Raw genomic sequence first — 19,584 nt, 5'->3', positions numbered from 1 at the left:
GTCACTTGGACGCGGAGGGAACCGCTGTGCCACGCCCATCTCGGGACTCGATCGTGTAGCCAGCGTTGAAGCGGTCTCATATGAAGCAATCCGAGCGGCGTTACTGCGGCTGCGGATGCCATATGCCCCAGGAGCCTCTGAAAATGTTTCAGTGGTACCTCTGTCCTGCCTTTGAACGAATTCAAGCAGTTCAACACTGACTGGACGCGCTCCTCGGTGAGGCGCGCTGTCATGGCGACCGAGTCTATCTCCATACCGAGAAAAGAGATCCTCTGTGTGGGACAGAGTTTGCTCTTCTCCCAGTTGACCCGAAGTCCCAACTGGCTGAGGTGACTGAGCACCTTGTCCCTGTGTTCGCACAACTGCTCTCACGACTGGGCAAGGATCAGCCAGTCGTCAAGGTAGTTGAGAATGCGAACACCATGCTCTCTCATGGGGGCAATGGCCACCTCCGCAACCTTCGTAAAGACGCGGGCGACAGGGACAGGCCGAAGGGCAAGACGCGGTACTGACATGCCCGTCCCTCGAACGTGAAGCGCAGAAAGGGCCGGTCGAGGGGAAACGAGAATGAAAGTACGCGTCCTTCAGGTCGATCGCTGCAAACCAATCTTGGGGACGGACGCACCTGAAGATGTGCTTCTGCGTTAGCATTCTGAACGGCAGCCTGTGAAGGGACCGGTTCAAGAATCGCAGGTCCAAGACCGGCCATAACCCGCCGCCTTTCTTGGGTACAATGAAGTACGGGCTGTAGAACCCGGACCTCATATCGGCTGGAGGGACCGGCTCCATCGCGTCCTTCGCCAGGCTTCCAGACACCGAGCAAGGGGATTAACCACAGACGTACCCGCAGCGGGGCAGCGACGCGGAATGCAGGGATCCGACTCGGACGGCATGGAGCGGCCCAAACTGGGATCTGAGTGTGCTGTGCAACACTTACCTGCGTCCGCGGAGGGGGCGTGCGAGTGTGGGGAGGCCGCTTGAGTGCGTTCCCACAGCCGGCGCCCCCTGCTGGCGAAGGGAGAGGCGTCTGAGGGTGGCGAGGCATGGGAGCGTCGACCACCGCCAAGCGCGCTCCCAAATGAAGGAGGGGCTGAGCGTGGCAAGGCTTTGTGGCGTTGCGCACGGTCTGCCTCACCTCCTTCCTCAGTGGGGAACAAGAGTGGCGAGGCATAGCGTCGCGCACTGTTGTCCACGCACCGCTGAGAAGAGGGGAATGAGAGTGGCGAGGCTTTGTAGCGTCACACACTGCCATTCTCGCCCTCTTGTGGGGAGGGGAATGAAAGCGGCGAGGCTCTGTAGCGTCACACGCTGCCATTCCTGAACTCCCGAGACCCAGAGGTATTGGAACTGCTCTTTTTTTTTTTTTTTTGGGTACCACTGGCTGTTTTTAACATCAGTGGCGGAACAGAATTACTAATGGTTTTCCACCCGGCCCTCCTCCGGGGAAGAACAGTTCCAGACCCAATCCGGGTCAATTGTGTTTCTGGACCAGGGTGGATATCGTCTAGCCAAGGGCCAGCGCTGTGCGCAGCTCAACCTCAGCTCAGAACTACCCTCGTGCACTAAGCAGGGCGGAGGTGGCCTGCCAGTGGCACTGCCACCCCACCGATGAGGGTAGTGAGAGAGAGGAAAACTTTATACAGATTATGGCCCTATTGGTGTTCCATATTTTGGCACCAATAGTTCCACAATGCCAAAGCCTTCCAATGCACATCCGAAAAAAAAGGCAAGGGGCAGGCAAGGCGATTTACGCGTTGCACTATGCCTCAGCCATCCGGGAAAGCATGGCTGTCAAGTATGAATCTGATTCAGCACGAGCGCCCACTATTAGGGTGGGAATCTCAGCATCATCTTCATTTTCAACACATAACAGCCCTCTCTCCGATGCAGCGATTGACATCTGTCCTCTGCTAGAGCCCCAAATGAAATGCTAGGTCCCCTTTCAAGGACCAGCAATCCCATCTGTAAGCTACCAGCAGACACGTGAGACAGTGGGCGTGGCCGTGAGACGGCACACGGCGCGCTGAACACTCAAGCCCCTATGAAAAAGGCAAGACGAACAGCGCGCCGACGTGGCTATGCTCTCGTGAGAGAGCATAGACCACCCACGAACACAGTCTCAACATGCTTGCGATGCGATAGAGGAGTGAGGGGCCCACAGAGATGTACGCGGCGGGGAAGCCTCACTGTAATCCTCAGGCCACCCAGGCTTATCAGCCAAAATAGTCCCCCCTCTGGTGCAACAGAAAAGAGACTAGATCGGGGTATAAGCGAAGGGACTCAACCCCGTTTGAGGCATCATAGTCTCGACCGCGCATCGGAGGCGCCGAGTGACGCGCGCAGAGTTGCCGTGGCAACCCGCGCTGTCACCCGGCAGCCAGACGGCACACGGCGCGCTGAACACTCAAACCCTCACGCGGAAGGTGAGATGACCAGCGCGTCGACGTGATCCCGTTCCCCTGGGAGAACATGGATCACCCACGACACAGTCTCAACATGTTTATGCGAGAGGGATCGTGGCCGTCAGGACAGGAAACAACCGCATCCAGAAACGCACGAGTGGTAAGACATCTTGAAAAAGACGGCACGTCACCCGTGAAGCTCTTTTGTGAGGAAAACGCTCTGTGCTGAAGCACTCAGGGGGAAACGCGACAGCGCACGGGATTGTTAGTGCAGCCCGTGCCTGTACTCAGCAGGAAAACGCTCTACCCAGACCAACAGGTTGCTGTGATAACAGCAGCTTTTCTGCACTCAGAGGCAGCTCGATGAGTTCAGCGCGATCCCACTGAAAGGTGCCGTTTCTCCAACACGCGTCCTCCTCTGGTTTCTCCGGTGTCTGTAGACAGTCTTGCTGATAGCAGCGAAAAATACTCGTCTTGATTGAAGAGAGTGAGTCCTTCATACGCCTGTGTGGCTCCGAAGTGAATGACAGCGTGCATTCGCTTCCTGTTTATACCCGCGGTGCGGGGCGGGGCGCAAGATGCAAATCTCGCACGCCAATTGTTCATTGGCCGGTTCTAGATAGCTCGAAGCTGATAGGGGCTCCCAGAAGTGATCCCAATTCGTCGGTACGTCCGACGTACGTCGAACGTGACAGACTGAATGGGAACAATAGGTAATAAGTAAATTAAGTCATTTGTGTGATATGTATGCCATGCAACCCGGTGCCGTTGTAGATTGCGTTTGGCGTCGGCCTCTTTCAGGGCTTGAGTTATTGCCTTTTAATATCAAACACGTCAAGCTCGTGATTTTCTTATGTCCATTCATTCGTCTCATCCTCATTATATAATGAAGAAACTTCTGTTCTGTCACTTGCCAGATGTGATGCAGGGGAGCTTTGTCATTAATGTTATTTTTTTATTTATTTGCAGGTTTTTAGCTTGCAGTGCTGCGTTTTCTTCACCACATTAAGACATCCTGTTATGCAGAAGACTTCTTGAATGTATTCAGAGTTTTTCCTTATTGAAAATAAGGTATTTTCACCCAAATATCCTGTGTCGGAATTTACTTGTTAATAAAGTAATGTGATAAAATGTCAACCCTGTTGTCTGTTTCTGTATTTTGCTTAATATATTTATGTTTTTAGTCATTTTTGTCTTTTGGGACAGTGAGAAATAAACAATTGTTACTACAATTTAAAATATTTAATTGGACCAACCACACAGTTTCACCGTAAAACATTTCTCCAATTCAAAATTTTCTAGTGACCGATCACATCTAAATTTTTTAGGTGGCCAAATTGAAAAATTTAGATGTGATCGGTCACTAGAAAATTTTAAATTGGAGAGGCCTGACATTTTTTACAGTGTTGGTAAATTAAAATTTTCCATTCGCTCAACATATTATTTCTAATTGAGCCCATGTTAACAGGCTGTTGCCACAATGGATAAAATTCAATTCACATAAATTCAATTTGGCCAATTGAAAAATTTAGATGTGATCGCTCACTAGAAAATTTTGAATTGGAGAGGCCTTCAATTTTTTACAGTGTATTAGAATTTCCACTAAGTTAGGTTTATAGACATAACAGTGGATGTGTTAAGTCCAAGTCTTTGTGTGATCAACATTTAGCTAGATAACCTTCTACAGATAAATATAACTTGTATAACTATGTCAGATATGTTTTTAATTTTTTTTTAAAAAAAAGACAAACATTCTCCATAACATAGCCTAACACGGTGGAACTTTAAGAGTGTGTGTGTGTGTGTGTGTGTGTGTGTGTGTGTGTGTGTGTGTACATATGATTTATATATATGATGAGGTTGTTTAGCCTAGTCTATAACGTAATTAAAAAATATTTTGAGGTTATCATTTCATGGTTTCTATCTTGTGTAAGTTGATTACTTTGCACTGAGGACATGATACAATGGAATGCATATATCAATAAAAAGGTGTGTAAAATACAAAATAATATTTTTAATGTCTATTATATGTGTGTAACGAGGCAGCGAAGGAAGGAAGAAGACAGGGTCGGCTTAATGGAGACTCGGGAAAACTTTATTCTCTCAGGTAGCTCACAATAACTTAAACTTCTCACACAACAGTATTCACGCTCTCCAGCGCTCTCAAACAAAGACACAAGACCGCGAGTGTCCCATTCGTCATTTAAGCTTAAAGAAGGGTGCTCGTGAGCGCCCCCTTTGCGGCTGCTATGCGCCCTCGATGGGCACTTCAGCTGAGCCCGATAGTTCGCGAGCTACGCAGAGGACTTCTACCCGGCAGTCAAATCGGCATTACGTCGTGAAAGTGCGGACTCAGAGGAAGACCGTGAGGGTTTAGGGGTGCCATTTGGGCCAGGGCCTCTCTCTCTCTCCTGCATGTCCTTCTCCCAGTGCCTTTATGCAGTCTTCACGGCCATTAGCCTACTTACTGAAACAAGACACAGGTGTTAATCATTTGAACTTGACCCACTTATGCCGTGCTCATCTACCAACTCTGGCCCTGTCCCAAATGGCACCCTAAACCCTCACGGTCTTCCTCTGAATCCGCACTTTCACGACGCATTGCCGCTTTGATTGCCGGGAAGAAGTCCGCTGTAACCCGCACCAATGTGGGCTCGGCAGAAGTGCGCATCGAGGGCGCATATCGACCTCAAAGGGGGCACTCGCGAGCACCCTTCTGAGACCTAAAATGACAAATATGACACCCTGCTGTCTCGTGGACTTAACGGACACGCGCACGCAGCTGCCATTGTAAGTCCACAAGACCGAAAGTGCACATGAAGTGTGCCATTTGGGACAGGGCCTTTCTCTTCTGTCACAGACCTCACTAAACCACGCCCCTCCTGGCACAATGTGTTTAAGTGATGAAGAAGATTATGAGTAAGTGAAAATATGAGCAAGTAATGAGTAATAGGCATAGAGCTCTCTATTACTCAGACCTTGGATCTTTAATAATGTGAGAACATGTTCTATTGTTCGCCAAAACAAACCACCCCGCCCCAAACTCACGCCATTGGTTGAGGGCTAACTTAAATACTTTCTAGTTCTGAGAGATTTTCCAGCAGAGCTCATTGTGTGATCGCAGGTCGTCAGGATGACAGCTCGAGTGTACTGTGCGGTTTTATTGTGTCTGTCTGGATGCTTGAGCTCAACAGAAGCTAACTTACCAGGTGAGAAGATCCATGCTCTTTAACTTCAATACACAGTCTGAAGAAATGCATAAAAAATGCTTTACAATAGATGACATCTCAGCACATTACAATTTAAACATACAGACGTCCAGTGAAAGATTAACTTTGTACATGTTTAAATAATTAATATAAAGTTGTATAAATATATAAATTGTAATAGCCCTATAAGTTAACTTTTTTATGTTTTATTACTTTTTTATATATTTCCACCATAAAAGGAAAACAGACACAGATATATATTTTTTTACAGTGAAACAAACAAACAAGACTATTAATATTAAATGTACAACAACAACAAATTATACAATACAACATGGGGAGGTCATTATAACTTATAACTTATTATAACTTAACAGTAAAAGTCAGAGGGTTTTTTTAGGTTTTTGTCGTTGTGGATTAAAATGCTTAAAATTAATTTTGACATATTGTTACACACCTTTTTATATTTGACACCAAATAAAAATTTTCCATTGGCTCAACATATTATTTCTAATTGAGCCCATGTTAACAGACTGTTGCCACAATTGATAAAATTCAATTCACAGAAATTCAATTTGGCCAATTGAAAAATTTAAAAAGGATCGCTCACTAGAAAATTTTTAATTGGAGAGGCCTTAAATTTTTTACAGTGTATGATTAGTACAATGCATCTTTTTGCATGGGGATAGTTATTTGGAAGTCATTTATTGGGCCAATATGTAATGATCAATTGTCACAATTTTTCCCCAAATTTTTTTTTACAGTGAACTAAATATGTAGCCTATGCGAATAAGCTTGAGACATATTGCAAAACCACTGATTTACAGATGCTGAAACAAACTATTATAACCTGATCTCCCCTAATGATGCTCTTCTGTAGTGGAATTATATTATATTATGGCTGGGTGGTATATATCGAGTTGTACAATATATCTATATATTTTTTTAGAAATGATATGGAATGAGGCAATAACCTTTTATATACAGCAGGCTGAAAAATAGCTGAGTACAGTGAAAGAGCATGATACAATTTGTCCTAAACACGATAGGCTATGTGCTTTTATATTAAGGGCTTCAAAATAACTTATAAGTTATAGTTAACAAGTAGGCTATAGTTTAAAGCAGCTTGTCAGATCTTATGAGAGATAACGTTAGGCTACTTGTGCTGACTGACAAATAAATAGCCTACTTGCGGTGTTTAATGCATTTTAAATGTGGTGTTCTCCTCAGTGCATAACTTACATTTCATGTTAGAAAGTTAGTTAGAAAATGACATGTTAGAAAGGCATGCAAATATATGTCCATGTTGCCGTCAGGAGAAGACGAGCCTTCTCCGCTAAAATTCATGCTTCCGTGAATGAGCGCCGCCGTGTGCATGCGCGCCAAACAGATGGAGCGCAATAGAATAGGAACCCAATAATTCTGACTAAAATATACATATTTCTAAAATATTTGTTGTATATTAAATATGATTTTGTTTAATTTTTAGTTTAGTGAATTTAAAAACAAAATTATTGCTATATTGGATAGCCCATTACGTTCACTGTATTTTTTTTACAGCCTTAAGCCTTCAATATCAACATTGTTTTTAGTTTTTCATTCGGCAGGATGTGAAAATTATTATTAAAATAAATCCAGATTTTTTTGTTTATCCAAATAGAAAAATGTAGAAAATACCGGGATATATACCATCGCCATTTAACCAAAAAATAACGAGATATTATTTTTTTGGCCATATTGCATAGCCCTATATTATATTAATTATATTATATTATATTAATTATATTATATTATATTATATTATATTATATTATATTATATTATATTATATTATATTATATTATATTATATTATATTATATTATATTATATTATATTATTTTATATTATATTGTGGGGCTGTTGAATGCTTGAATCTGATTGGTTGATGAATGTTCTAAGGTGTGCAGTTATTTTCAGGGAAACGCACAAGCAGTTCCAGACAGGTCTTGACCGCTTTACGTACATGTCCATATCACTTCACCAAATTATTTCAGTTATTTCAAAGGTCCTTACAGCCTACAACAGCAAAAAATAACCAAAACCCTCCATTAATAAAACATGACATTTTAAAGTAAAAAGACTGAAATAGTTTTTTTTTGTAAAACGTATTCCAATATATAGGTACAACTTGCAACTTCATTCAGCATTCAGCAATGTGTTTTCTCTGTCATGTGTCTGTATTACAGTACCGCCAGGACTAAGCAAGTGTCTAAGCAAATATTATTCAGCAGAAGAGTGTACCTGGATACGTTTTGTGTCGTGTGCCAATGACCAAGACTGTGCCAAGAATGAGAAATGCTGCTACAATGGATGTGGACTTCAGTGTGGGCCTATTGCTCTAGTTACAGGTACTATTATATATTATATTATATTATATTATATTATATTATATTATATTATATTATATTATATTATATTATATTATATTATATTATATTATATTATATTATATTATATTATATTATATTATATTATATTATATTATATTATATTATATTATATTATATATTTTCCTCGTTCGGAACCTTGGGGGTATGACAGAGGACGAACTAGGGGGTAACAATCCCATGATAGAGGTTCCAGACAGTTCCACCAAGCTCCCCAAACTGACCAGTAACACACTCCAGTCAGGGGAAAATCTTTTGAGAGGCGTACTTCCAGGGGTTTCAAACCTCGGAGAGGTTATGCATGGTGGTCTTGGAGTTGCCGAAACATGCTCCCAACTATGCCTGGACAGTTGGGAGAAGGTAACCTCAGATCCTTGGGTCCTAGATACCATCAGGACAGGATACAGGATACAGTTTCGGCGGTGCCCTCCTATTTTTTCAGGGGTTCAAATGTCAATCATTGTTGGATTCTGAGAAATCCGTTAATATCATAAAAGTCTACATCGCGGCCATCTCCCACTTTCACTTTTTAGTTGACGGTGTAAGTATTGGCAAACACCCTTTGGTGGCTCAATTCCTTTAGGGTGCACACAGTTTACGCCCAGGGCGAGTTCTGAGGTCACCTGCTTGGGACCTTACCATTGTTTTACACTCACTGGCTGAAATACCTTTTGAACCTTTGGTTCCGTCTTCTTCCTGGCGATATGTTCAGCCAAGCGAGTTAGTGAATTACACTCTTTATCAGTCAGTGAAGACTGCTTGAGATGGAAGGCAGAAAAAACAGATTTTTTCTCTGGCCCAACCCGTCATTCCTGGGTCATCCTAAGGTCCCAAGGTCCTTTAAGCCTAGTACAATAAATCAGGTTATTGAGCTTGATGCTTTCCGTCCAGATCCCCTTTGTTCAGGTACAGGATTGGATAACTTTTCTCTATGTCCTATTAGAGCATTGCACACATACATTGAGCACACTCATCCATTGCATCAGTCACACACGCAATTATTTGTATGTTTTGACAAGAAGTGGGCAGGCAAACCTGTGTTGAAGCAACGATTGTATCATTGGATAGTGGATACAATTTCACAAGCGCATTCCAACCAAAATCTACCTATCCCTGTTGATATTGTTGCTCATTCCACCAGGAGCATGGCTACATCCTGGGCGGCACTCAAGGGGGTGGCACTCTCAGACATTTGTGTGCAGCTTCTTGGAGCTCTCCATGCACGTTCACAAGATTTTATAGGATTAATGTAACAAATCCGAATTCTTTTGGGTCCACTGTTTTATCTGTGACTAAATTGACAGGACCGTCCAGGGGAAAATGCTAGTCCCTCTTGACCCTGGTGGTATAAGTCATCCAAGGTAAGACCGTGGTGACGGTCTAAGTGAGGTCGAAATAGATCGTAAGTTATGTCCATAACTATGGATCTAGAGACCGAACGATGACTGTCACCATCCCTTGTCACTCGGGACGAGCTGGGGCATTCCAGGTTAGAGGAAGTGGTTGGTTCACCTGGATGCTATATGGCCAACCCCTAGGGTCAGTCACCTGACATTGTTGATATTAGGTCTCGAGGATAGGTGGAAGAATGGCGTCATTCAAGGTAAGACCGTGGTGACGGTCATCGTTTGGTCTCATAGATCCATAGTTATGGACATAACTTGCGTTCCAGGCAGGTCTTGACCGCATTACAGTTCCATATCACTCCACCAAATGATTTCAGTTATTTCAAATGTCTTCAAGCCTTTACCTCCATCTTAAAAAAAAAAAAAAAAAAACACAATGACACCGAACAAGCAAATAAATATAGTAAAAAATGAGGATAAAAAACTAATTATTTTCATGTTTTTCCCACAAATTTAAGTTTAATTGTGTACAAGACGCACATACTCTCTTTCTCTTGCTCTTTCTGCTCTCCCACTCAAACACACACACATTCACTACGGACACACACTCAGAAATTTGTTGTCAGTGCTGCTCTGACGATTTTATCAGTAAAATGGTTTAGCAACTAAAATGCTACATGACATTTCTCACTAGCGTAGTACACAATGTAACTATACATGTCACAACATGTAAATAGGAACATGTTGGCGTAATTTTGTCACTTATTGAGCAATAGGCTAGCTGGAGCCATTTACCTCCAGTCTTTGTGCTAAGCTAGGCTAATGGTGGGTGCGTCAGACAGCGTTACGGCACGTACGAAGATGAGAATGTATTAACTTATCTAACTCTGGGGAATACGGTGAATAAGTCCCAAAAAGTCGCCGTTTTCCTTTTAAAACGAATGTGCAAAGACTAAATCAAACAACCTTTACAAAAATAAAGGTAAAACAACGGCGTTGGAGGAGAACATGAGATGGAGTTTTTCTACACTTTTTGTCATGAAGCAGATGCTGTCACGCACATCTCATTTTCTCATTTTCAACTCTTTACCGAAATGTACAACACATAAAGCATAACATTTTAAAGTAGAAAGACTGAAATGGTTATTTTTTTTGTGAAACATATTCCAATAATATATAGGTACAACTTCCAAAAATCTTTTTTTTTTACAGGGAAACATTCATTCAGCATTCAGTGATATGTTTTCTCTGTCATGTGTCTGTATTGCAGTAAAGGCAGGAGTGTGTCCAAGCAGATACAGTTATACAGAAAAAGATTGTGCCGTGATGCGCTTTAAGTGGATGTGTGACCATGACAGTGACTGTCCCAACAATGAGAAATGCTGCAGCAATGGATGTGTACCTGCGTGTATGGCTCCAGTTACAGGTATTATGATGTTATGTTATGTTATGTTACTTTATGTTATATTTAGTGCTGTCAATCGATAATAAAAAAAAAGAATTAATCACAAATTTTTCTGTAAGCGCTGCAGCACTAGCAAATATTTTAAATATTTGTTGTGATGGCATCTTTTTATGAAAGGCCAGGATCACCAATACCATTACTGATATCTCTATGAAATTAATTTTAGCCATTCGTTATAGCCATTCAGCATTACAGAATAATTGAAAGCTATCAATTATCTTAAAAAAACAACTTTTAATTGAAGTCAACTTAAAACTATCTTCACATAAACCCATTGTAATAAATGTCACATTTAGCTGTGGCTTTAATAAATCAGGGCTCCTTTTTTCTATTTGCCCAGTGAGACCGGGTTTTTACTTGCCCTGCTAAAATGCACCAAAAGTTATTGTTTTCGTTGTTTTTGACCCATGTAACCTTGTAAACAGTGCTTTAAGATTTTCAGGTCTAACAGGTGGAAATATGCAGAAATGGAATAAAGTTATCAAACACTTCACAGTCTTCACTGCATGAATTATAAGTTAATTATATATTAATCCTTATTAAAGCTACAAAAGTTATTCAGTCAAGAGCAGTGAGTGATTTTCTTTTATTTTGTTCTTTGATTATCATTAATGTCAAACAGCAGCAGGTTTATTAGGCTGCTGTCACTTTAAGACCTGCCGCTGCTGCACATGATGCGTATTTGACATACATCCCATTTTCTCACACTCTTTCCGTTCATTTAAGACTTCATTAAACTCATTTAACTGTATTTGCGAGGATACTCAACAAACCAGGCATTTTGGCATAATTGTGTTTTTGTCACACAAGTGTGCACAGTGTGTGTGTGGAGATTCACAGATGTGCGCCAGTACAGCCCTGTGTTTTCTTTTGTGTCTTATTGTGCTTGAATAGTTTTAAAGCATTTGCATGAATAAGAGCGTGATAATATATTAAAAAGCTAGCCAAAGGATGATGGGAAACGTAGAAGGACTGAAATATATATTATTGGAATATGCATTACAAGATATAACTATGTACAACTTCCAAAAATCTTTGTTTTTTGCACTGAAAAATTAATTCAGCATTCAGTGATATGTTCTCTGTCATGTGTCTGTATATCAGTAAAGCCAGGAGTGTGTCCAAGCAAACATTATACAGCAGAAGAGTGTGCCCGGATTCGTTATGTGATGGCGCCGAAGGAGTGTGGCGATGACAGTGCCTGTCCCAAGAATGAAAAATGCTGCAGCAATGGATGTATACGTCAGTGTGTGGCTCCAGTTCCAGGTATTAATTATATTTTATTTTTTATTTTTTTTTAGGGATGGAACGATTACTGGTTTCACAATAAAATGTACTGACAGTTAGTATAATCATTTAAAATTTAATTATCATTAAAACCGCGTTTGATTATCATGATTTTGAAAAATCACTGTAAATCCTTTCCAGCCTGCATCAGTCTGGCGCAGATGTGACCGACCAAGCGAGTAGATATAGTAAACAATAGGATAAAAATGACAAATTATTAGTGCAATGGCAAAATTATATTTAATTGTGTAGGAAACATACTCTCTTTCTCTCCGCTTTGCAACCGCATTACAACCTCGGGTGTGCATTATTTTTCGAACAATTCATCGGTCAATTATTCCTTACATATTATATTATATTTAGTGCTGTCAATCAATTTTAAAACATAACTAATTAATCACACATTTTGTCTGTAATTAATCACGATTAAGAACATAAAAAAACATTTTTTACTCACATAAGTGTGTTGCCTCATTTATTCATGTAATCTCATCCTGTCTGCAAATCCAGTCTCATTTACAAACAAATCTGTGGTGAAATGAAGGAACCAACGCGCAATGTCTTCCCCACGAGAGCTGGATCTTCATTAAAAATAAAGTTCATCCATGCATTCATAATAATGGAATCCAAAGGAAGCTTATGCTGCATGTTTATTGCTTGGAAGTTCGATCCGGTTTAGCTCCACGTAGACCTATATGTTATTTATGTTACATTTCTTGCATGAGTCGGTGGGCGGGGCTACAGAATCAGGCGTACTTCTTCTGTTGAGGCGGCGTTTCACCACACTCAGACGTCACAGCTTGGCACATTCTGAGATGAGCGTTTGCTGGGCCTGGTGTCAATAAAAGCTTTTCTTTGACTAACAAGGAAGTTTTCAGCTTCGAAACTTACAGGATGTTCTTATATCACAAAGAACTTTTATACGTCAAAGGCTGAATGAAAAGTTGATTTCTCAATTCATCACCCCTTTAATGATTGATATCACAGCAGCAGGTTTATTAGGCTGCTGTCACTTTAAGATCTGCCGCTGCCGGACATGACGCTGTCACGCGCATCTCATATTCACACAACTCCTTACCAAAACCCATGACAAATAAAGCATAACATTTTAAACTAGAAAGACTGAAATATATATATTATTGGAATATGTTTTACAAGAAATAACTATGTACAACTTCCAAAAAATATTGTACAGAGAAAAATTCATTCCGCATTCAGTGATATGTTTTCTCTGTCATGTGTCTGTACAGCAGTAAAGCCAGGAGTGTGTCCAAGCAAATATTATACAGCAAAACAGTGTGCCGTGATGCGCTTTAAGTGGATGTGTGACCATGACAGTGACTGTCCCAACAATGAGAAATGCTGCAGCAATGGATGTGTACTTGAGTGTATGGCTCCAGTTAAAGGTATATTATATTATATTATTATATTATATTATATTGGGGCTGTTGAATGCTTGAATCTGATTGGCTGATGAACGTTCTAAGGTGTGCAGTTATTTTCAGGGAAACGCACGGCTAAAGTAGCTTCAGGCAGGTCTTGACCGCATTACAGTTCCATATCACTCCATCAAATGATTTCAGTTTAAAATATCTTTACAGTCTACAACAGCAAAAGAACCAAAACCCACATCGACACTGACCAAGCAAATAGATATAGTAAACAATAGGATAAAAATGACAAATTATTTCCATGTTTTTCCTACAAAATTACGATTCATTGTGTAGGAAACGTACTCTCTTTCTCTCCGCTTCACGTTGTGACCGCATTACCACCTCGGGTGTGCATTATTTTTCTAACAATTCAACGGCTCATCGTCAATTATTCCTTACATATTATATTATATTGAGTGCTGTCAATCAATTAAAAAATAACTAATTCATCACACATTTTGTCTGTAATTACGATTAAAAACATCTGAGTTTTTAATATTTTTGTAATGTAGTAATTTCAGTTACTTTCCAAATTATTGTAGAAACAACTTAAAGACAGTATATTTTAAATATTGTAATGGCATCTTTTTATGAATGAAGTGAACTTAAAACAATCTTCACATAAACCTATTACAATAAATGTCATATTTACTTGTGGCCTTACAGAAATTGAATAAAGTAATAAAGTTATCAAACACTTTACAGTCTTCACTGCATACATAATAAATTTAATATCTCATTTTCTCCCAACTCTTTACCAAAACCCATGAAAAAATAATGCATAACATTTTAAACTTGAAAGACTGAAATATAGTTATTTCCTGTATAACATATTCCAATAATATATGTATATCTTTTTTTTTTTTTACAGAGAAAAATTAATTCAGCATTCAGTGATATGTTTTCTCTGTCCTGTGTCTGTATTACAGTAAAGCCAGGAGTGTGTCCAAGAAGACTTTATACAACAAAAGAGTGTGCCCGGATACGCTTCAAGCCGTGTGTCAAAGACAGTGACTGTCCCAAGAATGAGAAATGCTGCCACAATGGATGTGGACTTCAGTGTATGGCTCCAGTTAAAGGTATGTCTTATGTTATATGTTATGTTAGTGTAATTTAGTGCTGTCAATCGATAAAAAAATTATGAATCACATTTTTCTGTAATTAATCGCAACAACATAAAGTTTCCGATATTATATATATATATATATATATATAATATCGTAAACTTTATGTTGTTGCGATTAATTACAGAAAAATGTGATTAATTTTTTTATCGATTGACAGCACTAAATTACACTAACATAACATATTTTTATATTTTTTTATATTTTTATTCATATTTTTTATATATATATATATATATATATATATATATATATATATATATATATATATATTATTATTTTTTATTTTATTTTATTTTTTTTTAGGGATTCAGCATTACAGTATAATTGAAAAGCTACACATTTGAACATTTATTAGGCTTCAAAAAATATAACAACTTTTAATTTAAGTGAACTTAAAACAATCTTTACATAAACCCATTACAATAAATGTCACATTTTCCTGCCCTTCTATAAATCAGGGCTCATTTTCTTCTATCGTCCCAGTGAGACCGGTTCAGATTTTTATTTGCCCTGCTAAAATGCACAAAAAGTTATTGTTTTTGTTGTTGTTTTTTACCAATGTAACCTTGTAAACAGCACATTACTCAATTTCTGTATATTTCCTACCTGTTGGACCATTGGTTTAAAAAACTCTGCACGTTGTGTGTCTCCCTCATTTATCACACATTATTCAACTCATCAGCTCATTAGTAGAGATTGCAAGAACTAAATTGGTGAACTAAACTAAATTCCACAAAATAGAATCTTGCTTAAAAAAAAAACACAGAGCTGCTTGATTTATTTGTTGTTTGTTGATTTTCAAATATATATATATATAAATCAGTGAGTGTGTCTGATAAGGGAGACATACAAAATGTGCAGGGCTGGAGTGCCTCCAGGACAGGTTTGAAAACCACTGGTATAGCCAATGCAAGTTAAATGGACTTCAGGCCTCAATTCCAAAACTACGTCTGGGATATAATTGGACACAAAGTTTTGAAAGAGTTGAAATATTTTATCTCACTCCCTTGAAATTAACGTGAAGCTTCCACAAAGAAAAGTTGCAAGTGGCTTCGAGCCAAAGACAAACGAACAAGTTCAGACAAGACTAGGGTGACATTTAAAGGATAATAATGTAAATTCATTGAACACTTATTACAAAGATTTTCTTTACCACATAAATAATTACGGGGACATATTGAATTGAGATTCATGTTTTAAATCTTACCTGTTTAATTTGATAAATCCATTTTGTACAGTGTACAAACAATCGTCCAGACAAGATGATCACAAGAAGTTATAGTAATAATTATAGTAGTATTAATAGTAAAGTCCTCTGATTTCATTTTCAATACAATCAAAAACAGAGACGCAAGTTGCATTTGAATGAAACGAGACCGCGTCCATTGTGATACGTGGATGTTCGCTGCTATAATGCGTTGCTATTGACAACGGTCATTATAAGGAAGGAAATGCCACAGAATAGAATCTTGCTTAAAAAAGCGCATAGAGCTGCTTGATTTATTTGTTGTTTGTTGATTTTCAAATATAAAAAAAAAATGTTTTCAGTGTGTGCATCTGTTCTTTTTGAACACTTTCATCTCATTTGAACAAAACCGTGATAATATTGATAATCGTGATAATTTGGGTCACTAATCGTGATATGAAATTTTTATACAGTTCTATCCCTGGATCCCGAGATGGACAGTGCCCTGCCGGAAATAAATGCTGCCCAACCACCTGTGGTCACGCATGCAGTGGACACCGAGGCTGAATAACCACCGTTGCTGATTCATTTAGTTATTTTTACTTAAATCAAATGCTCATTTCTTTTTCTTGCAGGCTTAACATTTGTATGCTTTTGTAACATTTTAGCCTAAATTAGTGTGTAGAAATAACAGAATAATATGGGCATGGCTAGACGGCTAACTAAATATAATTACCTCATGACCTAAGTAACAAGCTGAAGTAGTCAAATTAATTTTGCTTTGCTGGGGTGTTGCTGAATTGCACATATGTAGAACCAATCAAATTAGAGAAAAAATATGTAATGAGTCATGTTACCTTTGCCATGTACCTATCCTTTATAAACTGTTGTATTCCGGTGGGATTTTCTGTGATCGATATGAGGTCCTCCTGACTGTGATTAAAGCATATTCAAAGGCATCGTTTGGAGTCTGTCTGATTACTGCTCCACACTAGAGATCTTACTTCTATTCTCAAGAGATAGTGTTTAGTGGGACACTAGAGATCTGTGGATCAAGTGGAGAGATGTCTAGTAGAGTACAAATATGTAGGTGTCTAGAAGGTGCGTTGGTGAATTTCTACCACACACACATATAAAAATAGGTAAGCTGATGATGGTACTACTTGGATGGTCTTATTTAATCAGTGGTACTTTTAGTTTAAGAACCAGTGAGTTCAGAAAAAAAAACATAACATTCTTCTACAAAATCCCTCAAGGCATGAAAAAAAAATACTGCAAGCCGTTCTCAACACTTTATGGGTTTCCTAGTCAGTTTATTATGGGGACGTTCAACAGTGTCAAAGAGCAGCTTCAGAATTGGAATTCAACAGCACTCAGAACAAAAACACACGGTTATAATAATGCCACCAGGCAAAAGCACAAAAATAACGGCAAAACGAACGCCTAATGTTATATTTGTTTTGTTTTAGATATTTAAAGTTTATATTGCCTGTAAAATATGTTGTATTTAGTTGATAAACAAAGTTTAATGCTGAGTACACAAAAGCTGATGTTACAATGTTTTATAAATGCATGGTGATGTGAACATTACTAGATATTAATTGTGAATTGTTTTGTGTTTGCAGTTTGACCACACACACATAAATGTGCACGGATGCTCAACTAAAGTAAACTACAATAACAATGACCAAATGTGTACTGTGTGAGTTCTGCACAAGAGGAATAAAAGTCAAAAAACAATTTCCAAATTAATGTTATCATTTCATGGGTAACAATATTTATGGCACATCAATCAGATATAGGGATTCGTACAACCATTATATCATTTTATGATTTATATTTAGTCAAGAATTAGAAAACAACCTGAATCTTTCAAAATACTTGATAAGAAAGAGAGACTATTACCCAACGTAGAAGCCGTGGTTGGGATCGGGGGTGTACTCAGTCCATTTAAGCAGGGCCCTTTCAAACTGTACAGTGACCTCTGTCATCGAGTGAGGCGGTAACTGGACCAGCATCTCCAGAAGATGAGGACAATGGCAGACTTTTGCGGGCTGGTAGTGAATGTAACCTAGAGGAGAAAGAACAAAGGTCTATAAGCTCTTTATACCAGACTTTTTCTGTCTACTTAAGGAAGGGACTCACCATGAACTAGCGCTTATAAAAGCCGACTCTGTTGTCGCCTGCATCGGGGGGGAAAAACAGCACCTGAACACACCAAAAGGACTACAGGCGACTGTCAACTAGCATGTGCATTCTTTATGCAGATATATTCGTCTATATTCATCATACAAAAAGGAAACGCAAAACTAAGACTGCAGATAATACCATTAAACAAAGCAGTGCTTGCTTTATTAGGAAGCAAGTGAACATTTTTCCTCAAAGTTGATGTGTAAGCATAAGGATTTGATGGAGTTTGACAAGGGCCAAATTGTAATGGCTAGACGACTGGGTCAGAGCATCCCCAAAACTGCAGCTCTTGTGGGGTGTTCCTGGTCTGCAGTGGTCAGTATCTATCAAAAGTGCTCCAAGGAAGGAACAGTGGTGAACCGGCGAATATATATATATATATATATATATATATATATATATATATATATATATATATATATATATATATATATATATATATATATATATATATATATATATATATATATATATATATATATATATATATATATTATTTTTTTTTTTAAACATTACTGCAAAAAGGAAAGAACAATGCGTTGGAACCAGAAAAACCGAGAATAACAGAGATATTAAAATACATACTCTTCTTTTTTATGATTTATGTTTTATTAAAATTGATCTCAAAAGATTTTCATTAAAGCCTGTAATAACTTGCCATTTCGGTTTGTTTCTCAAACCAGTATACCTTCAGAGCGCTTGGAATATATAGCACGAGTTGGATTATGTTACGATAGGGTATTTGCATCCGCTTTAAAAAATAGGCCTAAATAAAAAGAGCAAATGTGAACAGGACAGTACAGTGATTAAGCCCAAAGTTAATGTGAGTGGGGATAATTAACACAGTGTATAGCCTATAACGCATCGTAGGCCTATGCATTTTGTAATAATAAAGCACATTTTATATATTGACCGTATTTGCCAGAAAAGTCGCACCGAGTGTAGGCTAATTCACACGCCGGGTCATGTTGAGAGAGAAACACGCGAACGTAGCATTGTTTTATTGTTAGCATACATTCAGAAAAATACCGGTAAATAAAATACACCATTAACAAACACTATTAACACGTACGCTATGTAGGCTATGTATAGGCTATTTTACTTCCCATCACTGTATGACAAATCCTTAAATGAAGGTATTCAGAAAACAACAAGAATGAAAAATATAAGTAGCCATATAATAAAAAATATACATAGAAGCCTAGCCTATATAAAATAGTCTATATATTATGCAATTTATTACAAACAACATAGTTTAAACACCAAGCCACCAAGAATTGAAACATATCGTCGCTGTCCGATGAAAACGTTTCGGTTACTAACGTAACCTCGGTTCCCTAAGATGAGGGAACGAGTATTGCGTTTTGCTAAAACGCTATGGGGGAATTCCTTTCCTCGAGATATTGAAGCAAATTTTTATCCAAAAATACCATGTACAAGCAGTGCAGCTGCACAACTCTCAGCAGGAAGCAGCTGCGTGCTGATTGGCTGTGCCGCTGCAACTGCAGCAA

General features: G+C 38.9%; 1 protein-coding gene across 2 annotated transcripts; it reads left to right on the top strand.

Annotated features, from left to right (window-relative positions):
- Positions 1-5,296: 5,296 nt before the first annotated feature.
- Positions 5,297-16,842, top strand: LOC307117148 (WAP four-disulfide core domain protein 8-like). 2 transcript variants are annotated; one of them, XM_079801871.1, is made up of 7 exons: positions 5,297-5,611; positions 7,839-8,000; positions 10,656-10,811; positions 11,955-12,116; positions 13,388-13,543; positions 14,500-14,649; positions 16,357-16,842. In XM_079801871.1, the coding sequence occupies exons 1-7, from the start codon at positions 5,536-5,538 to the stop codon at positions 16,452-16,454; spliced, it is 960 nt and encodes a 319-aa protein (XP_079657997.1). In that variant the 5' UTR covers positions 5,297-5,535; the 3' UTR covers positions 16,455-16,842. The 2 variants fall into 2 exon arrangements, with proteins under 2 accessions (XP_079657997.1, XP_079657998.1); XM_079801872.1 differs by lacking the exon at positions 13,388-13,543 and having other exon boundaries at positions 5,502-5,611; positions 16,357-16,841.
- Positions 16,843-19,584: the final 2,742 nt, after the last annotated feature.

This window comes from Gobio gobio (genome assembly GCF_949357685.1).
Source record: "Gobio gobio genome assembly, chromosome: 21".
Classification (NCBI taxonomy): domain Eukaryota; kingdom Metazoa; phylum Chordata; class Actinopteri; order Cypriniformes; family Gobionidae; genus Gobio; species Gobio gobio.
This window is presented reverse-complemented; position numbering and strand designations above follow the sequence as displayed.

Coding starts and splice junctions, on each gene's coding strand:
- LOC307117148 (XM_079801871.1), top strand. CDS start 5,536: ATGACAGCTCGAGTGTACTGTGCGGTTTTATTGTGTCTGTCTGGATGC. Junction 10,812..11,954: donor GTGTATGGCTCCAGTTACAG/GTATTATGATGT, acceptor TCTGTATATCAG/TAAAGCCAGGAGTGTGTCCA. Junction 14,650..16,356: donor GTGTATGGCTCCAGTTAAAG/GTATGTCTTATG, acceptor ATTTTTATACAG/TTCTATCCCTGGATCCCGAG.